This window comes from Acomys minous (genome assembly GCF_964271855.1).
Source record: "Acomys minous genome assembly, chromosome: 3".
Classification (NCBI taxonomy): domain Eukaryota; kingdom Metazoa; phylum Chordata; class Mammalia; order Rodentia; family Muridae; genus Acomys; species Acomys minous.
This window is the reverse complement of record NC_140485.1, coordinates 136,564,808-136,584,368: the sequence shown is the minus strand read 5'-3', so window position 1 is coordinate 136,584,368 and position 19,561 is coordinate 136,564,808. Positions and strand designations below refer to the sequence as shown.

General features: G+C 48.5%; 3 protein-coding genes across 8 annotated transcripts in view; 2 read left to right on the top strand and 1 right to left on the bottom strand.

The window, feature by feature from the left end:
- The window catches only part of TMEM242 (transmembrane protein 242), a 29,588-nt gene extending 18,283 nt beyond the window's left edge, over positions 1-11,305 (top strand). Inside the window, exon 4 of the mRNA XM_084777449.1 lies at positions 10,705-11,305. Within this exon, the coding sequence (XP_084633575.1) occupies positions 10,705-10,803 (99 nt within the window). The 3' untranslated portion in view covers positions 10,804-11,305. The remainder of the gene's footprint in view (positions 1-10,704) is intronic.
- LOC311595082 (uncharacterized protein) overlaps positions 1-17,185 on the bottom strand; it is a 28,245-nt gene extending 11,060 nt beyond the window's left edge. For 2 of the 6 annotated variants that reach the window (XM_084777445.1, XM_084777444.1), the window contains exons 1-2: positions 3,051-3,161; positions 2,826-2,948 (exon numbers count right to left, since the gene is read on the bottom strand). Coding sequence is in view for 2 of the 6 variants with exons in the window: in XM_084777447.1 (XP_084633573.1) it covers positions 17,003-17,042 (40 nt within the window). In the remaining 4 variants the exon portion in view is untranslated. Of the gene's footprint in view, positions 1-2,825; positions 2,949-3,050; positions 3,162-17,002 lie in introns of those variants that run through there. The other 4 variants (XM_084777446.1, XM_084777443.1, XM_084777447.1 and 1 more) reach the window with 4 other exon arrangements.
- Positions 3,161-4,872, top strand: LDHAL6B (lactate dehydrogenase A like 6B). Its single transcript, XM_084777442.1, has one exon. The coding sequence runs from the start codon at positions 3,264-3,266 to the stop codon at positions 4,410-4,412; it is 1,149 nt and encodes a 382-aa protein (XP_084633568.1). The 5' UTR covers positions 3,161-3,263; the 3' UTR covers positions 4,413-4,872.
- Positions 17,186-19,561: the final 2,376 nt, after the last annotated feature.

Genomic DNA, 19,561 nt, shown 5'->3' with positions numbered 1-19,561 from the left:
TCCTGGACTCGCTTTGTAGACCAGGCTGGCCTCGAACTCACAGAGATCCACCTGCCTCTGCCTCCTGAGTGCTGGGATTAAAGGCGTGCGCCACCATGCCCAGCCTTCATGTTATGGATTTCATGTCACAAAGAAAATTTCAATTTGTACTCTGCCTTGTGCACCCTGTTTGCTGGGCCACTCCAGGTCAGCCAAGATGCTGGCCCTGACCACCCATCCCCACGCCCCCCAGCACCCCTTTGTTCCTCACGGAAGTCTTCCTCTGCTGATTGTTCTCAAACTTTAAATAGTTTTAAGGATTAAAAGATTCTCTTTGCCACCAGACACTCGTTCTGTTGTGCTTCCAGCACTGTAGGTGTTGTTACTGCCTCGGGTTTGATGTAGCAAAAGTTCGAAAAAGGCCTGAGAAAAAATTACCACGCCCTTAGCCTTCTTCATTAGCTTTCCAAGCAGCGTCTAAGGGGCAAGCCTACCTGTCTTAGTTACCTGCCCTGAGAATGGCCACACCAGGAGGCCTGGCCTTCTCAGCCCTCACCCAGCCCTCCAGCTGTCCTAGCCCAGGTCTGGAGTTACTGAGCCCTCTCCTCCACATGCACTTACAGAATCCTGGTCCCTGTGCCCAGATCTGCTCTAGAGGGCAGGAGTGTGCTGGTAGTACAGGTGACTCCTCTCTGGTGTCACCTTTAACTGTTTGTAACAGATTTTATAAAGGGCTACAAAGCACAGTGCGGATGCTGGGTTTTAAAAACTAGTTCTGCTTGGCGGCCTGACAAAGAGCTGCTATAGGATGGTGTTGGCTAGATGCCTAAGGAAGAAAAAGGAGGTAACAGCGCCACTCCCGGAGAGGGACTATCCAGTGGCTGGGTGCAGTGGCTGTTAGTCTAGATGCATGTTGGTGGCCTGACTTCCGACTCCTCCATCCTAAGAGATGCAACCAAAAGTATTGAGGTATCCTGTGTCTGGCGCGGTAGTACACTGCATTTTTAGTAGACAAATTGAATTAGGTCTTCACTTGAAAGCAACAATGAGTCACCTGAGATAGGAAGCCATTAGCCACTATCTGGCTGTGTTGGCTTCCTCCGTCCGCTCAGGGCTCATGAGCATCTCGTCTGTCTTCATGCTTGCCATCTTAGCTCAAGACATGCTGTAAATAACGCTCTGCTTTGTTTGGGGCATTCTTTATTTGGGGATGTTGTCATTTTTTCCCTTCTCAAATTGATTTAGTTGTGACTGATGGGAAAGACTGGAGAGGCAGCTGCCATAAAGGTTGTATTTCTGAAGAGGCTCAATTTCTAGAAAGAAGATGGCAGTCGATAGAAGCTGCCCCGTTAAGAGTCGTTATATCCTTGAGTCTCACACTCAAGAGCTCTCATCCTGGAAAACAACTTAACTGGTCAAAGGAATCATTACAGAAAGAAGGTGGGAGCAGTTGTCAGGCTAAATATTTCAAGTGAGACGTGAGATCAAAGAAATGATAGCTATCAGTGATGGTTTGTGGGCCATTTTCAAGGGTCCCTCTAAAATGTTGGCCACCATTCAATAACGATGACCTTTTCTCTTTGAAATTCTAGTTCCTGACAGCTTGCTGCCATAAATCTGATTGTCAGTGTGGAGAAAATCTGTTTTAAACTGTTGTGTCCCGGTGGCTCTGTTTCCTCCAGTCAGCCCTTCTGGCTTGGGAACATGTAACACCATCAACAACAAGGCTAAGGACGCCACTAACTCCAGTGTCTGGTTTGGTTTTTCGAGACAGGGTCTGTGTAGCCTTGGCTGTCCTGGACTCACTTTGTAGACCAGGCTAGCCTTGAGCTCACAGCGATCCACCTACCTCTGCCTCCCGAGTGCTGGGATTAAAGGCCTGTGCCACCACACCTGGCTAACTCCAGTGTCTTTCCTGGCTTCTCTGCCCAGCACTGCCTTCCTGGGCTGCATTCCAGCAGTGGGAGGAAAATCTACCTATAAAATATTTTTGCCAGGGCTCAGCATCCTAAAATTGAAAAACTGCAGACAATGAGAGGGCTACATGTACTTAGCATCTGCATTCTGAAGAGCCTATGCTGTACTCCCAAGAGGACGTGCTCAGAGCATTCGGCTCATGGTCAGAACTGATTAGTGAAGAGAAAATGCCATCATATTACTAGGATGTTTGTAGTTTTTTCGGTTTTTCATAAAATGTAATGTTTGCATCTCCTCAAAATTTAAAATTAGTTTACAACATTGTCTAGATAATCATAGATAAGATGAGATATACTGGTGCGAAGTGATTTTATTTTCACTACTTTAGTCAATAATCTAATTTACACATTGGTTAAAACTTAAAATCTGCTGTTTTTAAGGTCATTTCAAAGATACATTTTTAGTAGAAGGCTACAGGTCATTTTTCTCCTTAAGAAACTGAAGGGCGCTGGGTGGGGTGGCACATGCCTATGATCCCAGCACTCAGGAAGGCAGAGGCAGAGGCAAGCGGATCTCTGTGAGTTCAAGGCCAGCTTGGTCTACAAAGTGAGTCCAGGACAGCCAAGGCCACACAGGAAAAGCATGCTTGGGGGGTGTGGGGGGAGAAAGAGGAGGAGGAAAGAAGTTGGGGGGCTTGGGGACAGACTGTTGTTTTGGGTTTTGTTGTGTGTGCCCGAGTTTATGTTGCCATGTGGAGTAGGTGCCCGCGAAGGCTAGAGCAGATCTGATGCCCCTGGAACTGGGGCTCAAGGTGAGCTTCAACAGAGCAGAACGCCCTCACGCCTGCTGCCTTCCCCATGTGTGCACCGTGGTTAGGATACAGGCAGAAATCCTTCCTAAGCAAAAGGTCCTCCCGCTAGTACGCTGACCTTGAGCCCATTTCTCCGGTCATGGTGACTCTTAGTAAACAGCACAGCCCACCTTTGTTGTGGCTTCAAGGTTTTAGCGTTGTTTTCATCTGTAGTTGCCAGAAGCATTTTTCTTGGTATACACTGTAAGAACAGAAAACAAATAGCTCCAGGGGTCTGGGTTGGGATTTAAATATCAATATTAAAGAGTGTAAGTTTGTAAAACTAACTCCAGAGTTTCCTTACTGGGAGTGGAAGCCCTTTATAAAGTGTTGGTGCAGGCCGGCAGTTGCTGGAGCAGGAAGACCCAGCCTGCCTGGAGCCCATGCGCAGGACTGTACGGGGACTGCGCAGCCGCAGTGGAAAGAAGGGTTATTACACTGTGCTGCGGGGCAACGACTGTTCTGCCCTCAACCGTCTTCCTCCGCCCACTCACTTCCTTCACCTGAGCGAGCGGCCATGGCCTGGGCTGCGGGCGTGCTCCGGGCCTGCAGAAGAGTGGGTGCAGCCGGGTTGGATTTCAGGGACTTGTGCATAGCTCTGCAGCCCAGTCAGGTGCCTCATGTTCCTCTCAACCGGACCTGGTGGAGCCTCACCCCCACGGCCACCATGGCGACCGTGAAGGGTAAACTTCTCCAACACATCAGCTCCGAAGAGCCCGTTCTCCATAGCAAGGTCTCCATTATAGGAGCTGGGTCAGTCGGCATGGCCTGTGCCATGAGCATCATAGCGAAAGGCTTGGCTGATGAGCTTGCCCTTGTTGATAGTAACGAAGACAAAATGAAGGGAGAGACGATGGATCTCCAGCATGGCAGTGTCTTCATGAAAATGCCGAATATTGTTTGCAGCAAGGATTTCCTTGTCACTGCCAACTCCGAGGTAGTGATTATCACAGCAGGCGTACGCCAGGCCAAAGACGAGACGCGCCTTAATTTAGTCCAGCGAAACGTATCCATCTTTAAGACAATGATTGCCGATATTATCAAGCACAGCCCCCGCTGCAAAATGATTATTGTCTCCAATCCAGTGGACATCTTAACTTACGTAACCTGGAAACTGAGCGGATTTCCCAAAAACCGCATTATCGGAAGTGGCTGTAACATCGATACTGCTCGTTTCCGTTACCTGCTTGGGCAGAAGCTTGGGATCCACTCTGAGAGCTGCCACGGGTGGGTCCTTGGAGAGCATGGAGATTCGAGTGTCCTTGTGTGGAGTGGGGTGAACATCGCTGGTGTGCCTCTGAAAGATCTGAATGCAGCTATCGGAACTAACAAAGACCCGGAGCAGTGGGGAAATCTCCACAAAGACGTCATTGCCAGTGCCTATAACATCATCAAAATGAAAGGCTATACTTCCTGGGCCATTGGCCTGTCCGTAGCTGATATTGTAGAAAGTATTCTGAAGAATCTCAGGAAGACACATCCAGTTTCCACCAAAGTCAAAGGTCTGTACGGAATAAAAGAAGAGGTGTTCCTCAGCATGCCTTGTATCCTGGGAGAAAATGGCATATCCGACATTATAAAGGTAAAGCTGAACCCTACAGAAGAAGCCCAGATGGTAAAGAGCGCAGACACGATTTGGAAGATTCAGAAAGATATCAAGTTTTAAGCCACCCTTCTAAAGATACTGATGACAACAGATGCAGTAACCACCCAAGTGTGGGGTGAACCGGGGGTTCTGAGAGCTGGAGACCGTCATGTTGGCGTCTCCTGTTGTATAGCATCCAATGGCTTTCCTTTTCAGTTTCTAAGGGACTGGATTAAAGGTATTTTTGGTGTTTGAAACACTGGTTATTGCCCGTTGGTGTGATGCTGAAGGATTTGACGGCTTTCATTAGTATACGAACTGCGCTAGTCCATTCTGGCTGGCTTAAACGTTTATACACTCACTTTTATATATACCACTTCAAAAGTGAGGGCGCGCACCTTTAATCCCAACCCTTGGGAGATAGAGGCAGGCAGATCTCTGTGAGTTCGAGGCCAGCCTGGTCTACAGTGCGAGTTCCAGGACAGCCAGGACTATTACACAGAGTAACTCCTACATTTAAAAATAAAAATATGTGCACATAAATATTTCCTGTGATACATTTTAAAATGGCCTTTGTTGTCTTGGAATGGCCTACCCCCTGAGCCATCAAGGCATTATGAAGGGAGCAGGAAGGTGGCTCTTGGTGCTTTTGCAGGGACCCAGGTTCAGTTCCCAGCACCCACATGGCATCATACTTATGTGTAGGTAGCACCCATACACACAAATATTTTCTTAAAAGGGACCTCATGAGGGGCTGGAGAGGTGGCTCAGAGGTTAAGAGCATTGGCTGTACTTCCAAAGGTTCTGAGTTCAATTCCCAGCAACCACATGATGGCTCACAACCACCTATAATGAGATCTGGTGCCCTCTTCTGGTCTGTTGGCTCACATGCAGGCCAAATGTTATACAAGTAATAAATCTTTAAAAAGAAAAAAGGCATCATGAAATGGGGACTGCAGTTGCTTGAAGAGTATGGGAGAAAGAAGAGCGGTAAGTAGGGAGACAAAGGGAAGAGAAGCAAGGAAGGAAAAAAGGAAGGGGTCCGATCTTCTTGTGTCACGGGACTTAGGTTAACATGAATGCCACGGTGGTCTGGCTGTAGGAAGGAAGGACTTGCAGCAGTGACACAGGCACTGCTATTGACTTAGCAAGGATACAGGATACAGAGCACCCCTGAGGCTGCTGTTTAGAACTTCTCTGGCCCTGCTGGCAATGTTAAGTCAAGATACAGGTTGTACACTGTTCTTGCTGGGCTGGGTCCTAGCAGCACAGTGGGCCTTGGCCCTGCTGCTCAGTTTACCTTCTGTGATGGAAGCAGAAGCTTTTGAACCATGTCCTATTGCTAAGCGTAGGCCCTTTAATAAGCACGCACAGGCTTGTGCTTCTCAGGCTACATGCTCACCTTTTATTCCTAAATCAGTTGCCTTGACTACAGTTCCTGGATATTGTGGACGTGATGCGGAAGTGGGATACTGCTCTGCCCTTTTCTTAAATAACAACAGAAGTGTGGGAAGCCTCATGTTAGCCTTCCTAATGCCACTGAGTAGTCCAGGAACACTGTGTAGAGCTCTCAGCTCTGGGTCCTCACACCAACAGGCTGTCGGTGGCTGCTCCCTGGACCAAGCCAGCGCTGGTTAGTCAATATTATCAAGTAGACATGAGACAGCAATCTTTAATCAATTAAAATGGTCCACCCTTGCTGATCAGAAAACCTATACTTTGTCATTGAAAAAAGATAGGTGTTTTGATTCCCCAGGAAGTGGTGTCATAAAAGTGAACCAAGTGATGCTTGGGGAGCTGGTGTCCGTTTCCTCTTATCCAACCTTTTTTCAAATAAATTGATGTTTTAGTGACATCCCCAGAGATACCTCATGTCAATAACTTTTTTCCTGATCCAGCCAGCATAGACTGAGTTGTGCTAGAATTAAAACGATGTCAGTGCTGGGATGTCACCAGGAAGTGCTTTGTGGTACAAGCGTGAGGACTGGAGTTCCGTCCCCAGAACCACCAGCATTGGAAAGCAGAGACAAGCAGATATCTGGGGCTCCCTGGCAATCCTCAGGTCCTGATGAGGGACCCTGCTCTTAAGGAACACACCTGAGATTGATGTATGGCCACCATATACATGCATGCATACATGTGTGCACATATACAAACAAAACTACCCAACTCTGTGCCATGACAGAAGTTCAGTTTTCACTCACGCAGGATCCATGGTAGATTTGAGCTGATCTCTTGGGAAGCTCCTCTCTGTATCCTATTGGCACTTTAGCTTGCTTTGTCCCTGAGGCACCACCATGACCACATGTTCCAAAATGTCCATAAGGAGAAGCCTAAAGAGTTGAACTTGTGCTATTAAATGCCTAGATGTGGCATGTTTCTTTTATCCACACTAGTCACATGGCTGCCTATCTTCAGGGGGGTAAAGAAATATAATATCTACAGAAGCAGATGATACTGACCATTGATGAACACTGGTTATTAGTGTTCCTCTCAGACCATCCCCAGCTAGCATGGCCAGCTTTGTGCCCATGATTCTAAATCATTTCAAAAGGCTTAGGAGCCCTTCATCACTGTAGCTCCCAGAACCAGAATGGCCGTGGGGGAGTCCTGGGTATCAGTCAGGCAGCCATACCTTCCAGCCATGTCACGTCACTCTGGTCTCTCATGTGTTGGGTGGTGGCCCTCGTTTCTGCCATGTGGAAGTGTGAAGAATGACAAACAGCCTGGTGCTTTGGCACCTGACACATGGCCAGCCCCGCCTGGGAGACACTGTCCCCGCTCAGAAGACACTCTCACACATTTGCTGTGCTTTTTAACTCCTGCTGTTTGTATCATGTGATCTCACGATTTATGCAGAAGCCAGATCCCCACCGGCCCCCTCCCCACAGGCATGTCTATGGGTTTTCTCTTAGCAGGACCTGTGATGAGGCAGAAGCTCTTGGACCCACAATGTGGTTCTATCAATGACAAAAAAGAAAAAAAAATTTAACTCAGCTTCTAGTACCAACAACTGCCTGTTAGAATACATTCTGTAGGGCTGGAGAGATGGCTCAGTGGTTCTGAGCTCCAGCTGCTCTTCCTAAGGTCCTGAGTTCAGTTCCCAGCAACCACACGGTGGCTCACAGCCAGGTATAATGTGATCTGATGCCCTCTTCTGGCCTGCAGATGTACATGTATACATAATAAATAAATAAATAAATAAATAAATAAATAAATAAATGTTATTTTAAAAAAAGAATAGATTCTGTAAGGATTTCTGAAAGTAGAGATAATCTTAATGTTTTAAGCAATTTTCCAATATATAGTCAGACAAAAAAGTTTTCAGTTTCTTCTTCTGCCTTGCAGACATGCCATGGCAGTGTGGGGCAGCATCCACGCACACATGCACGCTCGCAGTGTAGAGTGCAAGCATAGTCACACACTCAGACCTGCTTCCTCAGCTGAGATGACACACTGCTTTCTCTAGGCTTCCCTCACTCTGCCTTTGGAAGGGGGGGAGCACTTGCCCCACCCATTGATGTGCAAACAATAAACACACCAGTATCTGGTACGGACTGAGCCACGCCGCTGGCTGCTCTCACCCTGGCATACTGGCTACATAGCTATTGGAACTCGAGTGAAAGCATTATTAGAGGCATAATCGTGGTGCTATTCTAACATCTAAAATATTAGTTAGACCCAGTTCCCTGGATGTCTGATAAATTGCTTGTAATAATTTCCCAGTTGTCACGACCCCCATCTGAGCACTGTAAGGTTACAGCTGTGAGAACAGCAGGCTGTCAGGACGAGGCTGCAGGTATGGGAGGCTCTGCTCCAGGGAACACCATTATGCCTTAATCCCTGCATAGGACACCCCTAAGATCTCAGGAAACAGCCTGTGGCTGCACACAGAGGCCCTGCTTATAAGGATGACCTTATAGCTCAAAGTATGAAAAACTTCTCTCTGGTCAAAGGACCAAGGGAAGAGAGAACTATGTGGAGACGCTCCAGGGCTTTGCTTTGGAGTCCTGTGACCAGAATGCTCTCATTCATCAATGTCTGGGGTCAGGGGGAAAGTTCATGGCAATAGCCATGGATTCTCTTTAGTATATTTATGTCCAGATTTAATTATATTCAATCTTTAAATCTTTTTTTCAAGGGCATCTTTCAACAGAGGAATAGCCCGTTGACCTTTGTATGACCTTCACTGACACATACTCCATATAGACACTGTCCATAAAAATATAAATGATACAAGCTTGGAACCCTATGGAGCCCTGCTGCTTGAAGCAACTTGAGAGCCTGCTTATTACATAATTGTGGACTCTGGGTTTCCATCTCCACAGCTTGATGGCACAGGGCTCAGCAGTGTTCTTTGGCACCTGTCCTCACTGTCCCACATCTGCAATGTCCCACATCTTAGCCTGAAGCCTAATGCTGGTTGGTTGGTTGTCAGATACGATCCCTCCTAGTAACTCTTTATGATCTCGGGAGCAAATAAGTAACATGACACTTGAGAACTGGGAGGCAGAAGATCAGGCCAAGGGTGGGGCGAATAGGACAGCTACCCCCCCTCCACCATCACCACCACCACCACCACCACCACCACCACCCCCCACCACCACCACCCCGCGCCTCCCAGCATGCTTCCTAGCCTCTCCGTTCCTAGCAGCTGACCACACAGTGGAAAACAGTTGTGCCCATACTTAGGCTAGACAGCCCAACACAAGTTGTAAAAGACACAAGACAACATGCTGCACACCGTGGCCAGAGAGGCCTTGGGTTTCTGCATCTATGGAGAGTTCTTCAAAAGGCTGTGGATGGCATGTTTGACAAGCAGGTCTTTACGTGAGTCCTGCATAGTCAGCATCTGTGTTACCCCTACCACCAACTGCAAACAGTAGTCACAGCAGCTGTGACCAGCAAAGAGAGACCTCCTCAGTTCCAGTCCCTCTCCAGGGATGCAGAACTACTGTTGTGGAGAGCCTCTCGTGAAGGCTCCTGGTAGGACAGCCAGCACAAGTGGCAGGGGGCGACGATGCCCACGTGTGTGTTCTAGGTTAGTGTCTGGCTGGCAGGTTTCTATGAACAGGGTTATCACGCTTGCCTAAGGCAAGAAAGAGACTGGGAAACACGGTGCTTTGGGAGCTCGGTGGCAGAGTGATTGCCTAGCTGTGCAAATGGCTGTGGAGAATCCAGCCGGTTGGCCTCCTACAGATTCCGTACAATGGCAACATAACTATGAAGCCATGCTTTTAGTAAATGTGCTGTGATGCTCACACCCACGTGAGCTTTGTTTCTGGAGTGCAGCACACACATCTGGATAGTGCTGCAGTGACCAGCTGGAGTTGCACTTTGTGTGCACGCCTCACCTTGCCCCCCCCCCAACTCTGAGGCAGGGGATTCCTATCTTCTTTCTGCATATGTGGGCGCTGGTAAGAGGAGACAGAGGCTGGGGCTGGGATTTAGGCAGCGCTCTATCGGACCCTGAAGTCTGTCACCAGATGTATGATATGGAGCCTAGAATTTACAAATACCAAAAAAGATGTAACCCCCGAGTTTTGCAACAGGGTAAACGCTTAGCTTCTGTTTAAAATTAATGCATATCATCAACAGAAAAAAAAAAACCAAAAAGGACCTGTATCTCCAATAGTCTCCCAGACATGATGTCTTGCTGCAGAGTCCTGGAAACTGTGAATCTGCTTAACACCTGTGTCCAAAGGAGAATAAGTGGGTGTGGCTGACGGGGTCAGCCTGTGCCGTACATAGTGCTGCCACTGAGAGCCCAGCATGGCAGCGTCATACACACGCAAGAGGATGGGTTGAGTGTGCACCTAGGAATTGTCCTCCCCCACAGATCAGCAATGCCCTCCACAGAGGTCAGCGTTTCATGATGTGACCTCCCTGTCCCCTCCTTGACTCTAGCTCAAATCACCTTTCACTGATGAACTCTCAGTTTGGGTTTTTCACACTGGCACATAAGAACATTCTAGTATATCTTTTGTTTTGTTTTTTTCTGCTCTCCTAGCTCTAAAATTCTGCCTTTGAATGGCCTGGGTTTAATCATGTATTTAAGTGGACAGGAATGTTACTGTCTGCTGCGTCTTTGTAATGAAAGCCACCGTGCATTCCATTCTTCTGATATGCATCCTGAGGGTCTGCTGATTGAAACCAAGAGGGAAGTTGTCTGTTATTCAGTTAGTGGATTCACACTTGGAAGAACGGGTGTTGTGTTTCAGGACCGAGTGCAGACAGTCCTCAGCTTCACGGTCTGCCCTTTGCTCAGCGCTCAGGAGGGGCGGGTGTTCTCCACTCAGGCTAGACGCTGTCTCTCTGGGCTTCACCTCTTCCTCCCTTCCTCTGACAGTGATGTTTTGTTTTTTTCTTCTAGATGAAGGACTTTCGGAGTAAGATGCAATCCATATTTCCACCAATCCCCAAGAACCCCGAGTCAGCAGTTGAGTGGGAGGAAGTCCTGGAATCGAAATGACGTGGGCGTGGGCGTGGTGACTCCGGAATAGCTCCAGGAACTGCCACATCTGAGAAGGGCCTGGGGCGGCTCCTCCCGAGGACCGCGTGCAGGTGGCTGGCGAGCCCATAGGCTACAGCGGCTCTGTGTCTACAGCACAGGGCGGGAATGCTTTCTGAAAGCTCAGACAACTACTTAGAAATCCCCTTGAAGGAAGGGTCCCAGAGGAAATATTTCTGCCTACAGCAATAAGCCATGGTTTATACTCACAAAAGCAGTAAAATAGAATTCTTGGTAAGAGCTGCAGAGATCGTCGTGGCTAAGAGTGCATACTGCTCTCGCAGAGGACCCCAGCTCTTCCTAGCACCGCCTTTGAGTGCCTCGTAACCACCTGCACTTGCAGCTCTAGGGGATCTGATGTCTTTCCTGGATTCTTGGGCACCTGCACTCACATGTGAATACAGCCAAAAAAAAATTATAAACTAAAAATAAACCTTTTTTTAAAAAAACCCAGTAGATTGTCTGTGCATGTACCTGTGTTTATTTATAACAGTAACAAGGAAGAGAAGGGCATTTGAAGCTAGTGTGGGCTCTGAGGAGTTGGAGTGGGGGGTAAATGATATTTAGCGCCCATATATGAAATTCTCAGGAACATTTTTCAGATTAAAAAAAAAAAATCTATAAGCAGACTCCTAGCAACATACATGCTTCAGTGTGTCTAATTAAATGAGTTTTTAAAACCTATCTTAACTGCATATGACTAAGAATTTGGAAGCTAAGTTCTTATTGGCCAGTATTCAAAGTGGGGAATTCAGCACTAGGAGCGGGTGCGGCTTCTCCTGACCACAGTCTGGGTCGTGTGCTGAGGGCCTCCACTGAAGGACTTGTAGATTCTTACACACAGGACAAAAAGCCAGGAGCAGATGATGGCGACTCGAAAAGGCCCACTTGTGCTGAAACGGTACTGGTGACACCATGACTATAAAACATACTTTGTGGGGAAATTGGTTCTAAGACCCAGTCAGTACCCTTACTGACAGCTTGTAGTTTTGTCAGAGTGACAGGGTCTCTCTGTACAGTCCTGGCTGTCCTGGAACTCATGCTGTAGACAAGGCTGGCCTCGAACTCACAGAGAGGAGGAGGAAAAGCCTCTAGGCATGGCAGTGTCTAGAGATAAGCCCTTTGGTTGAATGTCCGATGGATAGCGCCTTTAGAATTATCCTGAGTAGTCAGCTAGCATGTTCCGTAAAGTGCATTCAAAACCTGCTACAGTAAAACCTTTTAGTTCTAAAGGAACCCCTTAAGTGAAATGTCAAGTGCATAATGTAACATTTTTCTCTAGACTACATTGCCCTGTTAAAATTGCTGTATTGTTAATTAAACAGGTGTAATTGGTGTCTGAGATTCACATGTAACCTGCTAAAAATCCAAGAAAAAATTGTAAGCTTTATCAGCAAGCATGGAGTAGAGAGGAGAAAAAAAAAACATTCTTTATCCATCTTTTATTTTTATCCAGTTCTCTGGAGAGAAAAAATTCCTGACCTTTGAATGCAGAGAAGGAAAGGTGGGGGCAGGCTGGATGGGTGTGCGCAGAGCGGGCACTGCCCCCAACCCCTGGCTGGGTGGGTGTGCGCAGAGTGGGCACTGCCCCCAACCCCTGGCTGGATGGGTGTGCGCAGAGTGCATTTTCTTCCTAGTAATTTTGGAAAGACCACCATTGGGTGGGCACAAATGAAAATTCCTGTAGTCGCTAAAGGGATAAAAAGAGGAACCATGATTAACTCTCTCTACTAGAGTCCTGCCTTGTAAGCTCCTGGAGGGTAGAGCCTTGTAAATGTCACAGTGCTGGCCACAGGGGCTATACAGGCTGTACTGATGGTGGCTATGTCCTAGGATGGAGCTGAGGGACACACAGGGTGCACTGTGCTGCCGCTGGACCTGAAGGACCGTGTGTCAAAAGGATGAAGCAACACTTGCTTCCCCGGAGTGTCCAATGTTAAAGCTCCATGGCTACACTTCACATCCCCCTAGGGTTCACCTCAGTCACCTTGGTGACAGGGAGAGCATTCCTAGAAGAGGCAGGCACAGGCCTGGCCTGCCTGTTGAAAGCAAAAATGAAGTAACAGAAGAGGAAAACTCAAAAGAGCAAGCAAGCGATGTCACTAAAGTGTTTTTCCGCCGGATTCAGATGCCACAGGATTTAGTCGTTTGTCTATTTCTTCCATACCAGAGGCATATTGTTAAATTGGTTAATGGGAAGGAAAAATGTTTAAGAGATAATGTTATTCTTTATGTGAGGAGCCATCTGTGTACGAGTCCTGAATGTCCCCGGATACGGAAGAGAGGAGGTGTTGTGGAATTTCACGTCTGCCTTCGCTGCTGTCTTTATCTTGGGTGGAGTATGACAAACATAATCACACTTATCTCCTGGAGCATAAAGGGTTTTAATCACCCTATTAACCAGGATGACATTTTTCACAGACTTAAAAAGGAGTAGAGCAGACATTATCTCCCCATAAGCCATCCATTTCATGGAGACTGAGCACTAGAAATGCTTTCGAGGAGGGATAACGCAGCCATTTCCACTTCCCATCTAAGCCAACATTAAGGAGGCTTTCAGTAAGATGTGGCTTCCGTTGCGTGCATGTTAAGCTTTATTCTTAGAACTGTAAGCCCGCAGCTGTTGGAGAAAGCACACTGAGAAAACACGGTGGGCAGAGAGGAGCAGACCTCAGGTTGTCTTACGGGAAAATAACCGGTATCCAGATAACTCACTGTTGCCCTATTATACAACTCGCTCACCCAGAGCCTTTCAGAACAGACACACAACTCTGGAGGGAAAGTAGGGGGGTGGGACTTATCGCACAAGGAAAGTGAGCCTTTGACTAGAAGAAACATGGATTCCAACTGAATGGAGAATAGCATCCGCCCCTGAGCCCAGCAGAGGCAAGATGGGTCGTGGTGACTTCTTTCACCCTCTTCATCCCAGCTCCAAGCCACATGATGACACTGAGAAGACAGCTGAGCCTGCTCAGCCAAGAGGAGGAACCAAGCCTGGCACACCAAGTCTGTCTGAGGAGTGTTCAGTCTCAGGGTTGCTATGGACTGAACTGGCAAATTAACCACTGTAACCTAAGACGGAAATAAAGAAATTAAGGGGTGGGGAGATGGGGACAAAAAATAATTAAAATCCACTGAATGTAGCCATTTCACTTGGGGCAAAATTTAAACTCTCCTAGGTTTAATTCAGAAAGAATGTTTATTTTTCTCACTTTCATGTGTTTCCTTGATACACTGAGTGGGGTACAAGTAAAAAAAGAAAACTCTTCAAATACTTAAATTTCCCATGAGAGACAGTATAATACATATTTTAATAGTATTTTATCAAGCTCAGTTTAGGTGTGTTTCCTTCCAGCCAAAAAGTCTTTGAGTGATGCAGCAACCACTGGGATCTTGTTGCAGTCCTTAGGACTTCGTGAACACCCAAGAAGAAAGCAAGCATCCCCATCACAGCTCAAAAGTCAGTAAGGTCAGAGAAAATGCCATCTGGTGGCAGATACCTCAGTTCGGGAAAAAATTTAAAAACATTACCAAGAAACATAGTTTCAGTATTAGCAGTGATTTATAGCCTTAACATATTCTTTTGTTTTGTTTTTTGTTTTTTTGCAACAGGGTTTCTCTGTGTAGCCTTGGCTGTCCTGGACTTGTTTTCTAGACCAGGCTGGCCTCGAACTCAGTGATCCGCCTGCCTCTGCCTCCCAAGTGCTGGGATTAAAGGTGTGCACCACCACGCCCTTTTTTTTTTTAAACTGTATCTAGTCCTTGGCCTAGTTGCCATTTGATGAGCCATGATCACATTCTAAAGGGAACCAATATTAAAAAAACAAACAAAACAGGTCAGTGAGGGTTGGCAAGATGGCTTAGCAGGTAAAGCCACTTGCTGCCAAGCCTGACCACCTGAGACCTGAGTTTGCTCCCTAGGGCACACATGAGGGAAGGAGAGAACAGATTCCAACAAGTTGTCCTCTGACTTCCACATGAGCTGTGTGGCACGAGTGTAAGAAAGAAGATGAGTAAATGTGATTTTTTTTTTTTTTTTTACTAGGCAGGTGACTGGGTAAATATGCCCAGAGACGCAAGGGTAAAGACCACGCTCCATAGATTCCCTTCAGAAGCCAGATCAGGCAAGCTGAGCAAACGTGCTGTGTTTCTAACCCTGTGACCTGCTCACCTGAGAAGCTACAAAAGACCCTTCCTTCCTGCTGCCCTTGGTTACAGCAACAATTAAACCGACAAACACAGAAAGCAACAGTATATATATATTCTGTGCAATAGTGGGGCAGACAAACTCCTCAGTATTCTGAATATTACCACGGGGGTAGGAAGTGAGGGCTGCATTTAAAAGGTCAAGATCCGGGAGCTGCCCCCCTGCCCCCTCCCTCTCCCCGCCCCACCCCCACGCCTGAGAAACACCTGCACTCCTGGCAAGCATTATCACCATCCTCGAGTTGTTTCTTAAGTCGGCTATAAGCACCTGAAATATAAGAAAGAAGGGAGGTGGGAAAAGGAGAAAGGAGAGAGTGCAGGTGGGGCTGGGGTCCTCACTGAAAAGAGCATCTTCGTGTCTGTACTTAGGGTACAGCCAGGTCTAGGTAAACATGGAGTTTGCCTTCTCACCTAGACGAGTCACAACTCAGCCAGAAAAATCTCAAGAAAACGAATTAACTCCCAGCTGACCACACAAGCTTAAAACTGCCACGCTGTTAAGGCATTCACCAACTTAGAGCAGGAAGGAACAAGCCAGGTGACTATCTGACCAATGTCCTTCCCGATGACGCGGAGTCCCACTCAGATGAGAGGCGGCCTTGCCCAGAGCCGAGTCTCCTAGCAAGCGGACCTCTCTCTTCACTTCGGAATGCCACTGCCCATTCGTAGCGTTGGCGGAACAGTAAACCCCAGGGCCCTCCCTCCACTCCACGGTGGAGAGGTCTGCTTTGTATCCAGATAGCCTTGCTTGAAACTTCACCCTGGGAGTACTGAGGATCAGCAAGGGTACCTAGCAACGCTCTGGTCACAAAGTTGTTCCTAGAATAAATTAGGCAAACCAATCAGCCAGCCACTTCTCTTGAACCTACAGTGCCCCCAGAAAGACCATTAATTCCATCCCGACCCCCGATTCCGCACCCCTGCATAAAGCCTCTGTCTCATAGCTCACTTTTTCTCAAGTCACTAAATTGCTCCGAGCTGAATGCCATCACACATTAATTACCTGGCATGCCAAACTCCCAGGTCAGCTGTTTTCCGGGAGCTGGGTCTGTCGGGAGGCAGTGGGGACTATCAGAAAGGTTCAACTGGCGGGTTAATGTCCCTTCGGTTTCAGTGTGTGAAGCCCCGCTCCGTGCTCGGGCAGTAAGCACTCACATTAAAACTAGCGTCCTCGCTCATTCTCAAACACAGGACAGGACAAGTGTCTTCTAGGCCCTCGGCCATCATGACCTGTGCGATAGCTTTATCCCCGTTGGCTTCAAACTTCTAAATCATCCTCTCAGAGTTGAATGTCAGCAGTTCAGCAGCTGCTAGCTCAACGTGCTAGTGTGTAGTAGTATCCAGCCGCAGGCCTGGCGGGGGAGTCCAATGGAGGCTGGGGGAGGCCCGCGGAGGCCAGACAGAGGTGGCTCAGGGAGGCAGGGAATGGGGGACGGGAAGTGGGGACAGGGAAGCTCAGGGAGGCCCACGGAGGCTCCAGGAGGACCAAGGTGGCTCAGGGAGGCAGCAGGGGTGGGGGGATGGGGGGGAGGGGGGCTCGCCCAGGGATGCCCATGGAGGCTCCGGGAGGCCCGGGGAGCGGGGAGGGGGGATTGGGCAGGCCCTTGCGCTTCCAATAGCTCAGTTGAATTCCTTAGGAAGCCTCAGTGCCCAACCCAGAAACATCTGAAAACGTCACAGACCACAGAGCTTATTTCCAAACCTCATCCATTTCCTAACAGCTATCAATAGACTGGTCTATACGGCGATACACCAAGAGCATTCTCTGTGGCTAAGACGCCTTCATCACAAATGGAAGAGAGTCCCTGTACTCACGCAGCCCTGTGAGGAGACACACTAGAATCCCTCTCATCGCCAGGACCTCCCCTCTCTAGTCACAGCCTCCTCCACCGGAAGGCATAGCCAAGTTGACCCACAACCTGTATAATTAAATATGTAGTAAAAGCACACTTACTAGATTGGCTTACATGGTACGGCCAGACTAGTCCAAGCATGGCGGTCTGTCATAGGGGAGGCCGAAAACTCCATAGCTGTTCAGTCAGCGAGGCTGGGTGCCCCAGGAGTCATACTGTAAGGCAGGAGGCCTGAGGAGTCTCGGAGAGCGATTATCTTCAGTTCACACATTGCAAACCTGAAAAGCTGGTTCTAATACTAGTGAACGTGTGGACAGCGACAGCAACAGCAGTAGCAGTGGCAGCCACAGGGTAGATAAATTTGCTCCCAAGTCCTTTTACTTGGGCGGCTACTAGAAAGTACCGTCCACATTTAGGGTGGGACGTTTCACGTTAATTAAAGCAATCAAGATAACCCACCGCAGGCTAGCCTGACATAGACAACCCCTCTCTGAAGCTCTCAGGTGATTCTAGGTTACGTCAGGTTGACGATTGAACTTGACTGTCAAAAGCCCAGTCTCTTCATCTCGGCAGTAGGTATGAAAACACCCTGTGTCAGGCCGCGGTGGTGCACACCTGCAATCCCAGCACTCTGGGAGGCAGAGGCAGGTGGGTCTCTCTGAGTTAAAGGCCAGCCTGGTCTACAAAGGGAGTCCAGGACAACAACCAAGGCTACCCAGAGAAACCCTGTCTCAAAAAAACACAAAAACAAAAGCAAAAACAAAAACCTCTGTGTCACTATGCTAGTAGGTCAGTATGTGATGTGTTTAATGCCACACCCGCTCATGTCTCTCCCAACCCCTGCCTGCACTGGTGGCACACGGAAGCAGAGGTGAGCTAGGTGGCACTAACACCACCGAGCCTCCTGTCCCTAAATGCAGCTATCACCCCATCACATCAGCTCCCCAAAAGCTTGTCCCAGCCTCCCAATGCTCCCGTCCCTAGGTCATCACCCCTCCTTCACTTACCACCCGGTATGTAGGGCCACACCTGCTGGCTGGCTAGGTCACTGGTGGCATCCTTATTTCTGCTTTGAGAGACAATGGCGCATCTAAGGCGACACAGGGGAAGGCTGGGAGTCCTCCACGTTGGGGCAAGCAGGGCTCAGCAGTTCACTTCTAGTGAGAAAAGGGGCAGTGTAGTCACAGCCATCATCCTGACTGGCCCTGTGCTTCTGAGGAAAGGAGTTCACATAAAATTACAGCGTACCTGGGGTGCGCTCCGAGCAAGTGTGTGTACCTCACAAGTTCTCTAGGCTTGCTTTTGTCACCTACTGGTCTGACGTGACAGCAACCAGCCAGTCGCAGGAGGGCAGTGTTGACTGCACTCAGCCCTCTTTACTTTGGAGCCTTGTGCTTGGGGTCCCTGGCTGGCGGACATGTTCTGCCCAGAGCCCTTAGAGGCTGGTGCTGCAGATGCAATGGCCTTAGCCTGGGAACGTCTGCTCTTCGTGCCAGGAATGCATCCCTTGCTGCACATCCTCTTGTTGTAATTACCTTTCTAGACCTTATTAGTTCCCTGCAGCCCCCGTCCCTGTGGGCGTAACCTACACATCCCTCCTGAATTCTGCCTCTCCAAAGCCCCTGTGTTCACTGGCCTGAAAATAATCAGTCTAGTGTGTCACTGTGCCCTCTCAGCAAGCAGTGGCCAGCCTTGGTTGCCTCCAAACTCGGTCTTCTGGGCATCACAGCAAGATGTCACTTTCTTTCTTTTTTTTTTTTTAATTTTTATTTAATTTATTCAGGTAACATCTCAATTGTTATCCGCTCACTTGTATCTTCCCGTTCACCCCTCCCTCGTTCATCCTAGTCCCCTCCCCTAGGTCTGTGACAGAAGGGGACCTTGTCCCCCACTATAGGATCACAGCCTATCCTGGTAGCCTGCTTACTCTTCCTCTGAGTGCCACCAGGCCTCCCCACCAAGGGGAAGTGGTCAAACAGGGGGCACCAGAGTTCATGTCCGAGTCAGTCCCTGCTCTCCACACAATTGTGGAGAACGTGCTGTCCATTGGCTAGATCTGAATAGGGGTTCTGGCTTCTAGAGCCAAGGGAGACAACAAAAGGGCATCACCTGCCCTGCAGGGTGCCAGCAGGGGCGCAGAGCCCTGCCTGAGTGACCAGAGAGGCTGGGGCTGACTGGGTGGAAACTGAGGGCGTTGGCTGCAGACTGCAACTCCACAGTGCTCCTGGGTGCTACTCTCCTTTTGTTAAAGGGAGTGGGGCAGAGACCTCACCCCCCGCCCCCCTACCTTCCCCCCCATCCCTACCCCCTCACCCCCCCCCCCCGCCCCACCAATGGGAGGCATGCTGAAATACCAGTGTTCACCGGCGGGCAAGGCACAGACAAAGCATTCTTAGCAAACCAAGACTTGGGTGGAGCAGAGGGAAACCAATCCAAAAGGACCAGTTTATAAAGGGCTTGGGTTGGTGTTTTCGAATAGATTTGTTTTGGCTTATAAACAATGCAAATAGAAACCCATCGAAATTCCTGAATTTGTGACAAATGATGGTATTTTCCTTCCTTCCTTCCTTCCTTCCTTCCTTCCTTCCTTCCTTCCTTCCTCCCTTCCTTTTTTCCTTTTCTCCTTCTTTCCTTCTGTCCTAAATCAAAGGTACAGTTAT

Excerpts from the sequence above, each read along its gene's own strand:
- LDHAL6B (XM_084777442.1), top strand. The coding sequence starts at position 3,264 with ATGGCCTGGGCTGCGGGCGTGCTCCGGGCCTGCAGAAGAGTGGGTGCA.